Source organism: Phoenix dactylifera, chromosome 3, assembly GCF_051530095.1.
Source record: "Phoenix dactylifera cultivar Ajwa chromosome 3, Ajwa_hap1_PhDact_Kaust_v1.1, whole genome shotgun sequence".
Lineage (NCBI taxonomy): Eukaryota > Viridiplantae > Streptophyta > Magnoliopsida > Arecales > Arecaceae > Phoenix > Phoenix dactylifera.
The window spans coordinates 43,882,305-43,900,960 of NC_143192.1; the positions used below are offsets into that span (position 1 = coordinate 43,882,305).

The 18,656-nt window shown below is 39.7% G+C and overlaps 2 protein-coding genes across 5 annotated transcripts; both read right to left on the reverse strand.

The window, feature by feature from the left end:
• Positions 1-6,550: 6,550 nt before the first annotated feature.
• On the reverse strand, positions 6,551-8,593 carry LOC103695454 (uncharacterized). Its single transcript, XM_008776791.6, has 2 exons — positions 8,374-8,593; positions 6,551-7,566 (listed from the first exon to the last, which is right to left on the reverse strand). The coding sequence occupies exons 1-2, from the start codon at positions 8,504-8,506 to the stop codon at positions 6,830-6,832; spliced, it is 870 nt and encodes a 289-aa protein (XP_008775013.2). The 5' UTR covers positions 8,507-8,593; the 3' UTR covers positions 6,551-6,829.
• A 3,807-nt stretch (positions 8,594-12,400) lies between these two features.
• Positions 12,401-17,570, reverse strand: LOC103695450 (uncharacterized). 4 transcript variants are annotated; one of them, XM_008776786.5, is made up of 9 exons: positions 17,408-17,570; positions 17,156-17,274; positions 15,493-16,705; positions 15,263-15,353; positions 14,984-15,141; positions 14,837-14,888; positions 13,613-13,692; positions 13,410-13,503; positions 12,401-13,309 (listed from the first exon to the last, which is right to left on the reverse strand). In XM_008776786.5, exons 3-9 carry the CDS (start codon positions 16,693-16,695, stop codon positions 12,702-12,704), a joined length of 2,286 nt encoding a protein of 761 aa, XP_008775008.2. In that variant the 5' UTR covers positions 16,696-16,705; positions 17,156-17,274; positions 17,408-17,570; the 3' UTR covers positions 12,401-12,701. The 4 variants fall into 4 exon arrangements, with proteins under 4 accessions (XP_008775008.2, XP_088574689.1, XP_008775006.2 ...); XM_088718563.1 differs by having other exon boundaries at positions 15,493-16,778; positions 17,408-17,566; XM_008776784.5 differs by having other exon boundaries at positions 17,156-17,509.
• Between the last annotated feature and the right edge of the window lie 1,086 nt (positions 17,571-18,656).

The following is an 18,656-nucleotide window of genomic DNA, read 5'->3' on the forward strand; positions in this document are numbered from 1 at the left end:
GATTGGTGCAGCATTTTAGGAGACATTGATTTCTCTTATTTAGAAAAAGACTGATTCACCTAAGGATACTGGGCTTCTGCAGTTGTACATTGAAGCTACAGAGATCTTTAAAACCATTTCTGAAATTGTTCAGTTTGTTGTTGAATGGTTTAACAGGTCTACTTATAGACCACTATTTTTTGTAAAAAAACTTATATTGCTCTTTTGTGTTTTTCTTTTGCAAACTCTTTGTAAATAGTTTCCATGAGCTCTCTTTTCTAATAAAGGCCGGGCGGCTCTGCCTCCCTCTTCATCAAATAGAAAAGACATTTTGCCTCCCAAATATCCTTGGCAAATGGGCAGCTAATAAGGAGATGATCAATTGATTCTCTAGCCTTGCAGAAAACACACCCTCCAATGTCTTTCCCTACTTTTTCCCCAAAATCTCTTTTGTATTGAGCTTGTTTTTCCGATAGAGCCGCATGAAACATTTAATCTTTAGTGGCAGGTGCATAACCCATAAATCTCTGGCAAAAGAGCAACTAGCACCCATCCTGTTAGTGAATTGGGGAGAAGCTCCTTCAGAGGAATTTCGCAGAGCCAATTCTCTTTCCAAAACAAAGTTCCTTGGTCCTTTCCAAATTTATAGTGTACCCTATTCCAAAAAGGCTTCTGATGGGGGCAAAATGGATCGTCCTATTCACAACATGGGACCACCCAATTTCAGTCAAATAAATATCAGCACCGAGCAGGCCAGACCTCAGTTCTGCTAAATACTAGTTTGACCCTGGATCCTATAAAAGGCCGAGCCAGACCTCGCCCAGACCTCTCTGCTCGGAGCGCACTGCAGGATCGACCAAGAGCTGAAGAGGCCCCGTCGACCGTAAGTATCTATAGATAACGCCCCTCGAGCCGGGCTCGGAGCACCCTGCAGGATCGACCGAAAGCTGAAGAAGCTCCATCGACCGCAGGTATCTGCAACAACGTCCCGTGCCAAGCTCGTGGCCCCTTACCGAGCTAACTTCAGAGCCGAGGAGGCTGGGCCGACCTCAGTGTCCGCCGACCGACCTCACCAATTATATGTCGCGGCCCTTCAAGCAAGCCCGACTTCGCCCATGGTCACGTCCACGTGCGCACCTACACGCGCCTCTATGCTCACATACGTGGCCATACATTACAGCCTCACCGCGCCATGCTTCGCTTGCTGGACACTCCACGACATGTTAACTAGGAGCCATACCCTGCCACCTCTGTCGACGCCATGCCGTTCATAAGGACGGCCTACACCATATACCTCAAGCAAGCCCTGGCTGCACACCACTTGGGCACCTCTGCGAAGACTATAAATAGCCCCATCAGGTAATGCTTAACAACTTTTGGCTGAACCACTAAAAATCTACTCTAACTTTATCATCGGAGGGCCCTCACAGGAACCCCACCGGTGAGACTTTGTGCAGGTCTGCTGGCGCACAGGAAGCGACCCCCTTCTCCATCCCGTCCAGTAGCTCCCCTCGACCCCTCCGGCGTAGCCACCCTTAGGCCGAATTTGAACCACAATAGCTTCAAAAGGTAAATTACATCCCTCCATAATCTAGAGCACCTCCTTTTTGGTTTCCGGCAAGCGGAAAGTTTAATTCTTCTATAGTAATTCCATTGCACTTCTTTTTATAGTGTCATCAGCATACTGTAAGATTTTCATGCCACCACGACTCCAAGGACATCCTAGGCCTTCAAATATATTAAAAAAGAGCTGCCTGGTTAAGCATCTTACGAAGTGGATCTGCTGCAAGCCTGCAAGGATCAACAGAAAAGGCGAGAGAGAATCTCTTAGACGTAGACATCGTTTGTGAGGAATCCAATCCCCAAATTCCCCATTGATGATGACTGCGTTCTTACCTGATGACATGAAACTATTAATCCACTGAATCCACTCGAGAGGAAAACCTCTGCTTGTGAGAAGCTTGAGAAGGTAACTTGGGTTCACCATATCAAAAGCCTTTGAAAAATCCAACTTGTAGATGATACCATCTGGTGACTTTCTTTTGGAATGATGGATGATTTCGCTAGCACAGATGTTATCTAGAATGGATCTACCCTTAATGTAAGCAGATTGTGCATGATCAATCGAGCTGTCCATATGAGGTTAATTGCAAATGGTTAGCCAACACCTTTGATAGAATTTTAAGGCAGCTTGCATCTTTTGTATCATACCACATTAATTGCTCTCTTCTTTTTATCATGCCTCCGACCCTAAAATCACAATTCGAGGGCATGACAAGCACTGCATACTCACAAAAGTTGGATCTATAAGCATGCAAGGCATTCCATTTGTTAGTAAATCGATATAACCTAAAGTCATGTAATTCAACCACATGCAATAGTGATTATTAGAGCAGCTAAATTATTAAACCATAATATCACATAAAATCATGCATACCACCCTAAGTCATAAATAGAGATCTATTTCCAAAATTTATAACACAAACTTTCAGTATCTTAATATTTATACATAACTCCAAGCCACACTTTATTGTGCACCATGAATCAAAATCAAATATACTAACTAGGAAGATGGCCTTGCCGCTATTTACTTTTCCCAAAAAGTCGATATTGGTCTAGTTCTTGGTCCTTGGAAGTTGGATCTGAAAATTATAGGTAAAAGTTAGGAGCTTCATAACTCAATAAGTAATGAATCCTCTTTATAGAATTGGATTAAATAAATATACATGATTCGACTCAGTTAAAGTATATAAATCATAGTACCTTTGTACATGTAACTTTATGATAATTACTTTCAATGAGATTTATATGCAGCAATGGTATATTTCATTTTACAAAATGAATCGATATATAGAATTAGAGTAAGATAAATTATCTAAGTCTCATAATCATACTATAGTTGCATTCATATACTTATACATATGCTAGACTCAGGTATCCAGTTTTAGATTTTCGCTCTACAGCCATTAACAATGACCGCACTTGGCCCCTATGGCATATATCACTCCATATTTAATCCTGACATATATTCTAATTAAAAAATTATATATACCTCGTGTGTAAGTGCCGCACCCGGCACCCCCAATTTTATTCCTTTAGAATTGCAAAGGATCATCTATGAGGCTCTTTCTTTTCCCATGTCGCCATGTTATAACTCTCACACACATTATCTATCCTCTTCCCTAAATGGTGGCTGCTTTCTTAGCCTTTTCCTTTATTTCACCATTAGATGCAATCTTGGCCGCCCATCCAAGGGCCAATATTTTCTGCATATATTGCACGTGTCAAATTTACTCTAATAACATGCTAGCATTCCGGATTTTATCTTTCACGTGGAAGAATTATTGTTCTTCTATCATAATATTGGCCCTTGGATCGTATCTCGCACAGCTCTCGAAGCACTTCAAAATCATTCATCAACCTGCTGCACAGCTCACAAAGCAATTATTATACCATCCAACGGTGGATTCTTGGGGAGGACGGTGAATCCTTCTTTCCCGCGAAAGGTACAACCTCTATCCTTCTTTTTCCCCCTCCCGGGCGTTGGCGGGTGGCGATCCTTAAGGCTCTTGGTCGTCCATCTCCATTCTCCCACGTTATTGAAAGGAAGGAATAAAGAAAAATTCAAACACGGCAACTTCTCAGTCCATCGTGCATCGTCATGAAATGCACCTTCTCTTCAGGGTCTCAGGTTCACCTTCCCTCATGAATAAGGAATCTGAATCCTTCTTCCATGCCAAAACGATACAACCCGTTCCCTCTCCTCATTGACCCTCACTTCTCCCTCTTTAATTAGACCTTAGAGATGGGTGCAGCAACCATACGTGTCAAACCTGCCCGAGTTCTACTTGCCTACAGTAGAGTTGGTAGGTATTACGTACGTAGCCATAGGTCATTGTTCTTGTGGCACACGTACTGCTTGCTCTTGAAGGTACCTGGTACCACAAAAAAAAAAAAAAAAGGTGATGGCTTTCAGGTATCCGGATTTTCGTGGCTTGCACGCATCTGTATTTCGGTCCCTTTGCGGCAAGTTTACTAACTTTTTTGCGTTCTTAATTTTCGTCGTTCTTAAACTAATTTCATGTCGCTGAGTCAACCCACAACGCTCACCAACCTCCGGTCCAAGTCCTCGTTCAATTCCACTGACCATCCATTTCCTCATCTCCTTCCCATTTTATACACGTAAAGGAATGAAAAATGGCAAATATTTGAGCCTCCACTACGTAAACTCGTGTTTCGTCCCTCGACTAAAGCGATGACTTCGGTTCTTCTCTCTCTTTCTCTTCCACAAATTATTTGTTTTCTCGTAGGTTTTCTTCTTTGACGTAGGATTTCGACTTCTTGTACTTCGATTCTTTAAAAATCTTTATAGGTACTTCAGCTGATAATTTTCCTGTGGTTTTCTTCTCCGGCGGCCGAATGAGACTGTGACTTACATCATTCTATGTGCAGATTCTTTCGGTGTATCTATCCTTTGATAAGCGATCTTGTTAGGGATTGGTGTGATTGTATCCATGAGACTGGCTTCCAGAAAATCTGAAACTAAACATATGGTTTAAATTCTTTCATGGATTTGAAGCATTCTGTCCTTGGTGGGCCTTTGGTATGGGGACTTTATATGATAAGTATGTAAATACCGAAAATAATCCCAAACTTTTTGCAATGATCCTGGATACATCCCATTTAAGGGTTTCCCCCTCATTGAGCGCAATTGTTCAAGCACTTTTTTCTCAAAAGAATATTTGCGAGCATTTTTACAGTACAAAAGCCTATAAATTGCTCAACCATTGGCAATTCCGTATTATAGTTTTTATTGAATTTATAATAGCTACCTATTTGAATTAAATTATAAACATGTATTGGATATATAATTTGTTGCAGGCTTTACGGAGCATTAAATTCATGCAACAAAGTCTGCTTCAGGGGGAAAAAAGAAAATCATACACCGAAATGTGCTATATATATGTAACATAAAAATAACCTAAAAGTGGTCATATATATTTGGAAGATCTAAGAATACTGTTTAGATAAGATCAAATTTGTCATTGAGCTCAATTGCAAACCAGAATTCAGATATCGGTTCGAGAGCAGCTCTCTGTATTAGTAAAATTTCCTCTTTCTGTAGAAAGAAGATATCCTTGAATTTCACTAGTCAGCCTCTAATTTACAAAATCAGTGCAGCATAAGCAGTCTAGCTACTATACTTATTAATAATTATGTAAAACTTGAGATTTCACGAGCAAGTATTTTGTATCTCCCCGACAAGTGGTATCAGAATAAATGACCGACGATCCTAGGTAATCGAAATTAGGCTTTGGAGTAGTAACACACGGTACGCTAAAAAAAACTTTCAAAGCATGATAACACGTGATACACAAATAAAAGAGTAATTTGGGATAGAGTTTGATTGTAGCAGTAGTGGACTAGCTAGGCTCCAAGGAGATTTAAAATCAGTTCACAACACGAAAGGGGATAATGTTTGAGAGTCAGCCACAAAGCGGAGAATATTAAGGATCATGATGTGTGACATTTAGTCTCATATGAAATAATTAATGGAAGGTAGATGATTCAGCTCAAACACTTAACGACCCGAGCTACTTATATATCAGGATATTCTTTCGGTGGAAAAATCTATCTCAAGGACCAAGCTGTAATACCTAGCTTAGAGAGGAAGTAATGTGTCTTTGCTTATTTCCCTTCTTGTGTCCACCTCAAGCTTAAAGAAACTTTTTGACGGTTTCTATCAGGTTGCATGAGCAAGCGGTGTATAGTCAACGAAGTATGTCTTCATGCATGCGCACCAAATGGTCTTTTAAAGCTTCACGGCAGGCGACCGTCTTTTGGAAAATGAAATTTCCCACCAACCTCATGATGGCTCATGGCATGTTGATAGATGAAGTGCCAAAATTTCAAAGTTTTAATACATCTCACTTTGGACCGTAATATAAAAGCAATTTACATCAAGACTAATTGAAGGCTAACAACAAATGAAGGTATCCTGTCACGGTTATATGCTAACTATTGTCGCAAGCAAGGCAAAGTTTGGAAAGAACTTCGTGTTATTTGGGTATCAGCTGCTTTCTTGTACCACGGAACCATTACTAATGGAAGACATATTTACCAGCTCTTAGATAGTGAATCTTGACGTATTTGCAATGTGCATCAAAAATTCAAGCTATATTTGAACTATTAAACTATATGAGGCAATAAAATTTACATGAAGATGAAACCACTGATGATGCCGCCTTAATATCTGAAACTAGCTTGATTGCAATCATGAGAAGATCTGAGATAAATATCCAGATATACTCCTCACCACTCACAAGTGATATCTTGATTTTCCAAATCCAACTCCAAGTATTTCTGATGGGGAGGATCTCACAAACACTTTCAGATGGATTGGGGACCAAGTCCATAGGATATAACGTGCCTCACCCATCAAAGGCAGTTATGGAGATTAAGATTGATGTTGTCTTTGATACGATTAGGTAGAAATTATTTTTATCGAAACCGTTACAAAATATATCCCATTACCGTATTGGAGCCTTATTTTGAACGGGGAGTCCAAATCAAGTCAATATAGCTCAAGTCCAACGTGAACATCTTGTAAATTTAAAGCATTCACGTTTACCAAATTTCATCGGTGAACTGATATCAGTTGATGCATTAAATACGGTGATGTATAGATAGGAAGATGCTGACACTGTACCGAGTAGGCATAGAGTCCGCAGGATCACACAACATGATGAGCCAATTTTATGGCTGGCAATTCTTACGTACAGAAGGAATAGAAGGTGAGCATGCGATCTCTCTCCTTTACAGCGATTCTAGCTCTCCTCTTCCTCATCAGTCACCATAGCAACAAGGACTGATCAGGAAAAGGATTCAGCTGCACCTGATCTCCCTCTGAGTTCAAGAGCTCGTAGTACTCTTGGAAGCGCCTTTCAAGTAGTCCATCTTTCGAGGGGAAATCAAAAGCTAGAGCATGGCTTGGGTCATCTTCTTCAAAGAAGAAGCCACATTCCTTGATGTCACACAAATTCATTTCCAAATCCTCCATGCTAATATCTCCTTTCTCTTCCTCTGATGTAGCACTTTCAGTCTTAGGAATTTCAGACACGCTACTATTCTCAATCAGATTACAGTTCATCAAGGTTGGTGTGAACCTTGTGGGTTTTGGAACATGGATCTTGGTCCTAGTAATCTCTGCAGTGCCTTCCCCTTCATTCTTCTTTTTTCTTTTGTCTTGTTGGCTCTTGCTGTTGTGGTTATTACTATTGTTGACATTGTCAGTACTCTTTTTTTGTGATATCCGGGCTCGTTTTGATGTACCTTTGGAGGTCCCTTCTCTAACCTCCATTCCTTGCTTTCTGAGCTTCTTACTGAGATGGCTATTCCAATAGTTCTTTATTTCATTGTCGGTTCGACCAGGCAGCCTTCCAGCTATCAAAGACCATCTATTGCCGAGCAAGGAATGAAGTCGGATAATGAGATCTTCTTCTTCTGGCCCGATGTTGCCACGCTTGATGTCAGGCCTCAGATAGTTCATCCATCTCAGTCTGCAGCTCTTTCCACATCTAAGAAGACCTGAAAGCAGTTTGATTTTAGTGGGGGAGATAGAAGTATGACCTTCTGAAAAGATATAAGTATTACCTACCTATATGAGTTGATTGATTTTTGTAAGAAGAATAGAGCACATCTTCCATTGTTTTCCATTTCTAAGTGATACATGCATCTTCCATTGTTTATATGAGAGGAAGTCCACATTTGCATGCTACATTCTATTAGAAGTCAAAAAGCCTTCAAATTTAATGATATTAATTCCTCAGAAATGTTTCCCATAACTAGTCAACAATTTGGGCGATTCATTCTAATAATTAACCCATAGCAGGTCATTAATATCGTAATAATACTAACTCTATCACCCATATAATTACACTTCAGAATTTCTTTTTATTTCTTTTTCTTTTTTTTTGAGGATAAGGGAGGCGGAAGATGCGCCACCTGGCCTTTATTTCAGATCAAAGAGTAAAAGATACAGCAGAACAATACAAATTAAAGCAGTTATTCTATGATCCATTCAACATGATGACTGGGACTATGGAACGATTGATACTGCACTCTCAAAGGAGGGAAGCCTAAAAACGGCAAAAAAATGAGCTGAAACAAGGAGAAAAGGTCCTCAAAGCAGTAGCATGCAGCAGCAAGAAGTGATAACTTCTTTGATCATTTCAAGCATCTCATCATACGATAGCTTCTGTTCCTACTGAAAATAATATTGAGAAGAATCTGCTGAGGAGATAAAATAATCCTCCCGGTTGCATGGTTTGCCTAAAACTGAAGTGGGAGTTGGTGATAACTGAGAGAACGGAAACATTCAAAAGATACACACACCTGCTTTTTTAGGAAGAGACCTCCAGTTTCCTTCGCCGTGGCATTGGATATAGTTGGCAAGCAGAGCATCTTCTCCTGGACTCCATGGCCCTCTGTGCATCCCCACCTTGGGACAGCAAGGGGCTCTCCCCATCTTCTTCCCTTGCGTTCCTTCCGAGGTTTCGGTGCGATGCCCCAAAAGAGTGCGCGGGGGAGAGGGGCTTGTAAAAGAATGCTCGCTCGTACACTTTTATAGACTCCAAGTGCATTACCTCAAAAAAAAAAAAAAAAAAAGCAAAAAAACGTGTGCATGGAAGGAAGAAGTTGGAAGATTTATCGACAAAAGCTTCAATAATGTGACAGTTGGAGCATGCTGACGAGCATGGTCCAAAATGTCCGTAATGTGATTGAAAAATTGGTGCAATCCGCTGGCAAATTCTGAACAGCATTCCAGACCTATCAGATTATAACACGCAACTAGCACAATGAAAATTTTCCCAACTACTGAGGGAGAATCTCAGTTGGATTCTCAAAAACAGCTGCCTCAATCAGCATCATGGCTTCACAAATTGGTGCAACATCGTCCAAATCAACATTATACAGAAACGTTAAAAATTTTATTAAAAGTAAAAAAAGTGGCTAGTTTCCTACTTTAACTTTTAGATCAAGCAGTTGGTTGACAGAACTAGAATACAGACATCAAAAATGACATAAACATCGCTTCAACAGAAATCACATATGAAAATAAACTCTGAGCTAGATGTCAAGTTTCTAATTTAGACAATATATAAATATTCTAAAACTGAAACTTGTGGGAGAAAATTTAGGAACTATGTATATGATTCCTTTTTCTTATCTTGAGGAGAAGATCAAGTATCATTTGTGCAAAACTTCTCTATGCTGATGTGCAACAATGACGTCCAAGAGTTGGTGTGATTCATAAGGACATGTTGAGAATCATTGTCAAATCCTAATCTTGTTAGGAATTTTGTTTAATTTGTCATCAGCTTTAATGACTTTAGAATTTTATTTCTAGTTTTATTCTATTTAGTTATTTTTTTGAGAATAGTTATTATAAGTGTCTCTTTAAGTAGGAATCAAACATCCCACCTATTGATGTCCTATTTAAAGGGACCGTTGGTGTCTCTTTGTGATAAAAGAGAAAAAAGAAGAGAGTGAGAATTATCCTTCTTTAAAGAATGAGAGAACATTTTTATGTAGCTCAATTTTTTAATTAAAAATATTTTTTTCTAATTATTTTTTTTCAGTATCTTTTTTTAAATTTTTTATTTAGTGTTTGTTTTAGATTTTAGGCTGCCACGATCGATCTATTCTATATAGCGTGTCATTCAACATGGTAAAATTAGGATGTGCAATGTGAACAAACCTTGCATTGGATGATCCTGAGTCACAAACCGAGAAAATATCCATTACAGTAAAACATATCCGCGGACGCTGTCCCATCCAACCACCCTTCTCTCAACGCTGCCTTCCCTTCCCATATTCCTCAACACAGACGCAGGTGGGAAGGTAAAAAGTGGAGAAGTCGACAAAGAGTGATGAAAGGGAGATTGAGAAACGTGGGACAAGAAATTAACAAGATTATGAAAAGCTCACAATAAAAGCCGAGGAGGAGGCCAGAATGGATGTGGTTAGGACTTTCCTGTGCTCTTACGTCATGTTTGGCCAGCTTTTTGTCGTCCGAAGTCGCCGGGAGGCATCCGAGCAATCGGTTTGGCTCTTCTTACCGTCTTCCCAATGGTTTATTACAAGAATAATACTCCCACGATGCCCGATTTTTGAAAAATATTTATTTCAGTTTTTTTTTTGAATTTTGAAGAGACGTTAAGTTTTCTCTCCTATCCGTTTAATTGGTACAGGGGATTCGGACTTATTTTGGATTTTTTTCGGATTTATTTTTCCTACATGTGTGAAATTAGTTAACGATCGATCCTCTCTGCTTTCTATTTAATAGGTATAGAGACAGAGATATAGATATTTAAATAAAAAAATTATATATAAAAATAACAAGTATAATCAAAGAAAAATTCTAACTTCTTGCTAACAATTTTTTTTTTTCAATTTGAGTAATCCACAGAAAACTCTTACTCTTTGGACATGAAGTCTTCCTTTTTTATTTTATTTTTTATTTTTTTTATTTTTTTTATTTTTTATTTTTTTTATTTTTTTCTAAATCTTGGAGAGAGCTCTAATTTTCTATTTTCTTTTCAACATATAAATTATATTAGATTCAGGCATGTGGTGTACTCCAAGGCACTTGGGTGCCGACGAATTTGGGTTAGTAGCGGAGCTTCATGCAGGCCACCGGGTTAAAGGTTTAAATTCGAGTGGAAGATGCACAAATAATGTGAAGTAAATCAATTTTTATGCCATCGGGCAATACTAGTACTAGAGAAGCTCACAAAACCCTCAACATTTGCGTGAAGGGAGAGGGAGGGAATATTTTTGCTACATGGAGTTACAAGTCACCTTAATAGTACAATGTGGTCCTTCCCTTCCAGCTGGCGCATGACAAGCTCTAGCCAGCCAACCAAATTGGGTGCTCCGTCGTGTCGTGGGTCGTGGCCACTAGAAAGGTGTCACATTCTTCGAATGTGATTCCTTTGTCATCGCTGCTAGTTGTGGGGAAGTCTGGTGTCTTGAATGATTGGGATATAATTGCCAATTAGTTGGAATGGACGGGCTGTCCCATTTAAATCTTGGGAGTGGTTGGATTGCAAGGCACTGAAATATGTGTGGCTAAATCTTAAGCTGAAGTCACAAAAAGTAATGGGTATAATTGAAGGGAGTTCTTAGATTAGCTCCATTATGGAAATATACTCTAAAGTTGAGTGCAACAACTCAGAACCTCATCTAAAAAGGCTAGTCGGAAAATATTATTTGTATTCGTTGATTCTGTATGAATACTTAAGATCTACCTAAGGAATAATCAATATTGGACTAAACACACACCCGCACAGGTTCTCATATACTTTCCTCATTTAAGCTCTAACATTTTTGTCAAACTAAGGATTACAATCCAATCAAATCTAATCACAAGCATCATGATCGGTCTGTGGTCAGTCTCACGTAAGGCCTACCTTCTAATTCATACATAAATCTTAAGCTCTTCACTGCTTGGTCTCATACCTTATCTACTGATACTTTCTTGGTCTAAGCCATAATGTCATCATCATGCTAAGGATCTAAATTCATTCAAATCTAGTCACAAGCACAACAATCAGTCCGTCATCAGCCTCAATGAGTCTGTATTATAGTATACTAATATAATCCACTAGTACTTCTTGAGCTAGCTATGAATACATATGTAATGTAAAATTATGAACTATTGGATAACTGTTCAATTCAATAACCGAAGGATGGTTCACATAATTCAGCCAACGAAAAACTGAAAATGATTCTACAAAGAAAAAAAAGAATATTCTCAGTAAGTCACCTTGGATATTTCTCGCACCCTCCGGACTAAAAACCAAGCCATATGTCATGACAGCTAAAATTGAATTTAAGTGCAGAATATTTAATGAATATTCTCAGTGGCGTGTAGTCACAATTAACTATGTTATTATTTGTATTATTAGCTCAATTTCACCTTTCAGGCTTTCACTTAACCAGATTAGAAAATTAGTATTACCGTAAGAATGATGATGAATCAAATGAGTGTTTTTCGACTCCGGCCCTTCCTGCTTTAGAGAGAGTCAATAAGCGAGAACTCCCTAGACCAGCTTATCAACCATCATCCGATTCAGCCTCCCAAAGTCAACAAAAACCACCCAGAATCCACCAGACATGGTAGATCCACGGTATAGATTGATAAAAAAAAATCCAATAGCCCAAGCATCGCAAAAGCACTAAGAATCCAACTTAAGTCTCCTAGAGCCGCCACAAACAGCAATAACTTCACTTCAGCACCCCATCGAGAAACGAGCACCACGAGACACGAAGCGCTTGAAATTATCCACGACCCAAACACAGCTTACCCACACATGGAACCGTCCCCTTTTCTAGGAGGCCACCTTGGACACGTACGTAAGAATAAATGAATGAATCTTTGATTGAATGGATTTTCTCTGTCCAATAATACAATTTAGCCGTCCCACTAGCCCCCGTCCGCTGCTCTACAAGCCACTCTGTCGCATCGCTCTCGCGGCATATAAAACCAAAACCCCAGAAGAGTCCCCAAAGATGAAAAGAAAAGAAAAGAAACGAAAACACCAAAAGGCCCACCACTCAAATACATTCAAGTTTGGCCCACACACGATTCAGTAGGCTATGCTCTGAGCATCAACTCCAGCATGCGGCGATGCTCAAAATAGTAGGTTACTATCAAGCTACACCGGCACCGGCAATCCATAATTCTGGAACCACCTGATCCGCCCATCCAATCCAGCAGTTACTATAACTTGGCCCCACGCATGGGAGGTGCTCTGGCAAGAGGTTTTCAGGAACTTGTACTGGGATTTACACAAGCTAGATGCTGTCGTGGAGCTCGAGGGGAGCTTTTCCTCAGGCCATGTTGCTGAGCCCTTGGGCACGAACTCCGAGAAGAACTCATGGCTCAGAGCGAAACTACCACCCAAAGGCGACGGATGGAGGTTGCTGCTGCTGCTGCTGCCGCCCAATGAATCTTCTCCACAGCAATGGGGACAAGAACAACCTGTATTTCCAGCTTGGTCCCGAAAGACATGTTGTGAAGGAAGAACCTCGGAGGCAACGGAGACTGCATTTCTACAATCTAGGCCATTCCAAGGTATTGCAATAGATGCATTGTCGGAGAAGATACGCTCGCAAGACCAGGTGCTCTTCAAGCGGTTGGATGCAGGCACTGCCTGGTTTGCATGGCTCCAGACATATACATTAGAGTCCTCACTGGCGGAAATGATATACCGCCCATCTGCAGTGAAGGACGCAGACATCTGACTTCCAGCATTCCGCAGACCTGGACATGAGAATGACACGTACACGCAAGGAATGGAGGTCAGGAAATGATTGTGCTGGATAAAAGGAGATGGCATCTCCAGGATAGAAAGATTTTATACCCTTGTATTTGGAGACAACATCAACCCCATCAAGAATTCGAATTTGTGAGTCGGCAGAAGTGACCAGTAGTTTTCGATGATTGGTTGGGCAAAACTGGAGAATGCAAAGAAATTGAAGATGGACAGTCTGCATGGGTGAAGTTCACAAGAAGAGACACATATATGGATCATGTTAAAAGTCCCAGTTTTTTGGAGAAAGCTACCTGAAAGCCAGTTATCCTCTTGAATGGAGACTTCTTTTTACCCTGTAGGGGGACCTGAACCTCCAGTTGTAGATGATTATCTGATCCATTGTCAAAGAAAGCAATAAGCAATCATAAAGTAACTTGTATAGACAAAACCAGAAAGTGCATTACTGTTTCCAAACACATACTAACCAATACTGACATCAACACAACATAATGCAAGACATAGATAATATATAACATGCAGTTTTAACTCTGGAGAATCTTATTCATGGGTACAACCATCATATAATCCTAATGCTATGACAAAATGCAGTATGAGAGCAAAACTTGTTTCAACTTTCAAGTTAGGAAGAGCAGGCAACAGCAATGCTTCAAAATTCACAAGCCAAATATTTACTGATAACATCTGTCATAAAACAATAATCTTAACAAACACGGGTCGCACTGATAGCGAAAGCACAGAGTGTGGCAAAACTAGTAGTGTACAAGCCAGTAAAAATTGCAGCCAAATATATTACAAAAGGTGTGGCTCAGCTGCTCTGGTTTAAATGAAAGGTACGGAAATGAAGGAATAGTCAGACTGGTCAAAATTTTAACAGTTTCCCTTGTACCATTTATTACCAAGAGTGAACAATGGATGGTAAACTATTACTGAAAATAAGACAACTAAATGGCCCACACTTCATGCAGCAAGGTGAATTCAACTACAAAAGTACTAACTTCCTAAGACAAATTCAGAAGTTGCCCATTGATGTATTGCCACATAAAGGATGACGTTTCCACATAATCTATTTTCTAGACACTAGAACAAGTATGCTTGTGAAACGTTTCACTGCATATGTAAAACGCATGCAATCACATATCCTTATGCCTCCACATTGACATTTTAGACTGAACCATGTGAATATCTGCATCTAATTGGCTGATTTATATTTCTACCATTATGGAAACAACTGCCAGCAACCACAACACTCAATTTGCTCAATTACGTTCTCAGTAAAATCATAGTATATTCACCTACTGAGATCAGCAGATTGCAGTGCTGATAAAAGATGACTTCTAATTCTACTTTTAGGAGACAACTTTTATAAGTGCTTTAACATGTGGACGTTTTACAAGCAATTACACTAACAATGAACGAAGATCCAGTTAGTTTACTGCATTAATCAAGCCATGCCGTATACATGCTTAGACAAAGGATATTTATAAAGGAAATGACATCGAGACCATTAAATCTACCTGATGCATCATAAAAGCGACAATTCCCAGTCAAAGTGCCAACTACTCCTCCCTGCAAGAGAAAAAAAATACAATCATTTACTTACATAGGCTTACATAAGGATCGACTCATTTAAATATTGTTACAGAGAATGGTAATCAACATACCTTTCCATCTGGCCGGTAACACACTGCAGTGACAATTTCTCTAGCATCAGTCCAATCAACTACATGGCATCCCGGAATTTCCCAAATACGAACTTTTCCATCTATAGAGCCACTAATGAAATAATTCTCGTCGACAGGATTAAACTGAACACACGTCACTGGATATAATGAATTAGAAAACAAAAGAACTTATGAGAACAACAAACTAAAACGAGCTAGCAAATTAAATATGAAATGATAGACCAACAATAATGACCATAAATTTAACAAGTCACTTGCCATAATTGCTGTGGTAAAAAGCTTTGACGCAGCTATTGGATCCAACTTGCCACAGGCGGACAGTTTTGTCTATGGATGATGAAAGTAGATACTGCAGAAAAAAAAAAAAAAAAAAAACATATGTTGGCATTCAAAGAATAGATTTTGGAGGGCCTTGATAGTCATTAGAGTGAAAAGACTCTATCCTACAAGCACACAAATAAGTACAAATTTTTGAGAAGCTAACTGACCTTATTTTTTGACCAAGAAAGATCCAACACATCACCATCATGCCCACGAAACTCATGCAGTGGTTCCTCAGATATCCTAAAAACTTCCGGGGGTATGACAACACAAGCTGAATATGAAGTCCTCTTCATACTCCTTGATTTAGCTTTTTTCTCCTTATCAGCATATAAGGGAGCTAATTCAGATTTATGGTTCACTGTAAAATATATGCATGAGGGATCATCCTCCGGAAAGTCACTGTCCACATTCCTTTCACGTTCCACCACACGCCACAGGCGCACGACTCCATCTTCGCCTCCACTGGCCAAGTACTGGCCATCAGGGCTAAACTTCATGGTCAAGATTGCACCATCATGGGCTTGGATCTCTTGGCTCTTGTACACTGCCGATAGTTCCTTGGATCGCTTCCTATATGGATGGACTTTTACTCTCTGAATCCTAGCACATCCACCCTGCTCCGAACCAGAGATGCATGAACTATTCTCCTCCATTTGCCTATCTACAATGCAAGCCACAGCACCCAATTTCTGCAACCACCCAATCTTTCTCCTTCTCATCATCTTGTTGGAATTGCTTGATGCATTATCTTCTTGCGGCCTAAGCTGCTGGGAAAAAGATGATGGACCAAAGCTTCCCTCGAACTCATCCAGCATCGCCATCTGATTCAAACCGTCTTCACGAGGACGTCTCAAGCTTCCAACTTTACCTGACATATCCACTGCAATACCATCATCCAAATTCTTAATTCTGTACTTGAATCTCTCCTCCGAGGCCCCCTGATTGGATGTGCTTGGGCCCTCACTGCAGCAGCTGGCCACCGAAGAAGACCCATTCTCCGAACAAGTGCTCCTCCGCACAGCTCCCCCATCCGACATAATTCTATCGATTTCTGGCATAATTTCTGTGTCTTCCTTGAGCTCCTGGCCATGATCGGCAGAGTCTCGACAGGAACCGCGAAAGATATCCAGACCCATCCATCTCATGAACCTATCTCGCCGCTCCTGTACACTGTCAGGCTTCTTGATCCAGACCCGGTACCCAGGGTCGCTCGAGGGCCCATCGACGAAATTTCGTTCCGGCAACGAATCATCATGGACTGCCGGGCTGCCGGGGCACGAATTGGACGCAGGCGATATGTCCTCCCTCGAGTCGAAGAACACCTCCTCCTCCTCTTCTGATTCTTGGAAGGCGCAACGATGAGCCATGGCTGTCTCACTTGAACACAACGGAAACACAGAATCTCATCTCAGGAATCAATCCAGTGTCCTTATAGACAGCAAGCAAGTCCCTGAATTTCCTCCGGGGCAAGAGGAAAACATGGGATAAACAAGGGGACGAAACCGATCGCGGTCAATAAACAGATCTTCCAAATTTTATAACCCTAATTGGAACCCAAGTCCCAACAAGAGGACCATGAATCTAGTCTCTAATGCAACAGATCGCAACTAAAAAATAAAATCCATTGAAAAAAAAGAAAAAAGCTGCCGACCTCCTTTAAAATTCATGACCAAAAACCTCAATCTCCGACAATAATTAAGGAGGACGCAGCCCAAATCACGAAGCGAAGAAACAAATCATCAAGAAAACCAAAAAACGGTGCGACTTTGACGAAAATAGTCGAGGAAACGAAGCTAAATACGGTGTAGCGACAGGGGCGATGCTTACCATGAAAAGCATCGAAAACGCCGTCAACTCCAAGCAACCAATCTCTCTACAGCAACGCCAGCCTCGCGATTCCCAAGCTTTGTCCCTCCCCCCCTCTTGCTCGTTTGCAAGCGCCGGGCCTAAAGAATTCAAGAAATCGCAATAAAAAAATGGAATTTTGGACCCAAATTGGGCGAAAAAATTGGCCTAGGTGGTCCGAAGAAAGGCTTTGGAAGCCAATGGGAGGAGGGTTTTGGGTGTGAGGCAGCTTACCTCACTCTAGTTTTCTTTCTCTCTTCTCTCTCTCGCATCGTCGGCTTTTAATTCTGGCCTTCTTTTATTTCTTCTTTCTCCACGCTGGTGCAGCTGCCGCTCTTTGCGTGGCGCTCTACTGTGCTGCCAATATCTCTCTCATTCGACCGGCCCCCCCCTGTTTGGCCACTTCTTTCGATCCTGCCCCTTTACCCAGTCGTTGCCGCTCCAGTTCACGCGTCCGAGTCAAATTGGCCCCTTCCCACCAATATTAACCATGGGATGAAGGACTAGCCCTATTTGACTGAGTTTTTGGTAGGTTAAAATATATTTTTTAATTTTTTAAAATATTTTTAGATGGTATAATGATATTTGATAAAAAAATAAAAAATTATTTTAGCTTTACTAGAAAGCTGAAAATATCTATTTATAAATTTTTTATTTTTAGACTAAAATACTCATGATAAAATCATATAATTATAGTAAATGTCTGCATGAAGAAAGAAATCTGCAGGGACCCCAACAATTATTAGTTCCTAAAAATATTATATTAATAAAATATTAATATATAATAATTATTATTATAATATTTTATATCAAAATATTATATTATACTATAAATATAATATTATACTATCAGATTGCATAATATATTGATTTGTTATGTTATATAATATCAAATTATGTTATATTATTATACTAGAGCATATAATATTATATTAACTATATTAGAATAATATTATATTACATTACAGTAATATCATACTACATCATATATTTATGTATTAATATATATTATATTTTATCATGCTCTGTTGTATAATACTATGTAATTTTTTTTATGGTCTTTTTGTCGTACCAAAAGTACTTTTTTAGTTTGTTTGCTAAACACATATTAAAATTTTACAATACTTTAAAAATATAGTTACCGAAAAATAACTGGCTTTTTATAAAAACTCTACTTCTGAAAGCTCTACTGCTAATAGCTCTGCCATACCGAGGGTTTCTTTGTGCTGCCTACCAAAGTCAATAATTCTTGCATTTAGATTAATTGATGATTATTGTAATTACTTTAATTGATGGTTGGGTTAGTTTCGATGAGGCTCCTATGTAGTTTATTTTATGATCAAGATCTTGCTTGTGCATTTATTTTATGATTGGGGCTCCATGGGGCTATAAGTCACGGCACTAAATGCACTTGTAGGATCTGATGAGCCGCCTACTAGTATCAATAGCATATACGGTATCATGGAATAATGGATGTTTTGAT

Excerpts from the sequence above, each read along its gene's own strand:
- LOC103695454 (XM_008776791.6), bottom strand. The coding sequence starts at position 8,506 with ATGGGGAGAGCCCCTTGCTGTCCCAAGGTGGGGATGCACAGAGGGCCA. Across the intron at positions 7,567-8,373 it reads GTCTCTTCCTAAAAAAGCAG|GTCTTCTTAGATGTGGAAAG; the intron begins GTGTGTGTATCT and ends AACTGCTTTCAG.
- LOC103695450 (XM_008776786.5), bottom strand. The coding sequence starts at position 16,695 with ATGGCTCATCGTTGCGCCTTCCAAGAATCAGAAGAGGAGGAGGAGGTG. Across the intron at positions 14,889-14,983 it reads GTTACCGGCCAGATGGAAAG|GGAGGAGTAGTTGGCACTTT; the intron begins GTATGTTGATTA and ends TTTCTCTTGCAG. Across the intron at positions 13,693-14,836 it reads TCGCTTTTATGATGCATCAG|ATAATCATCTACAACTGGAG; the intron begins GTAGATTTAATG and ends ACAATGGATCAG.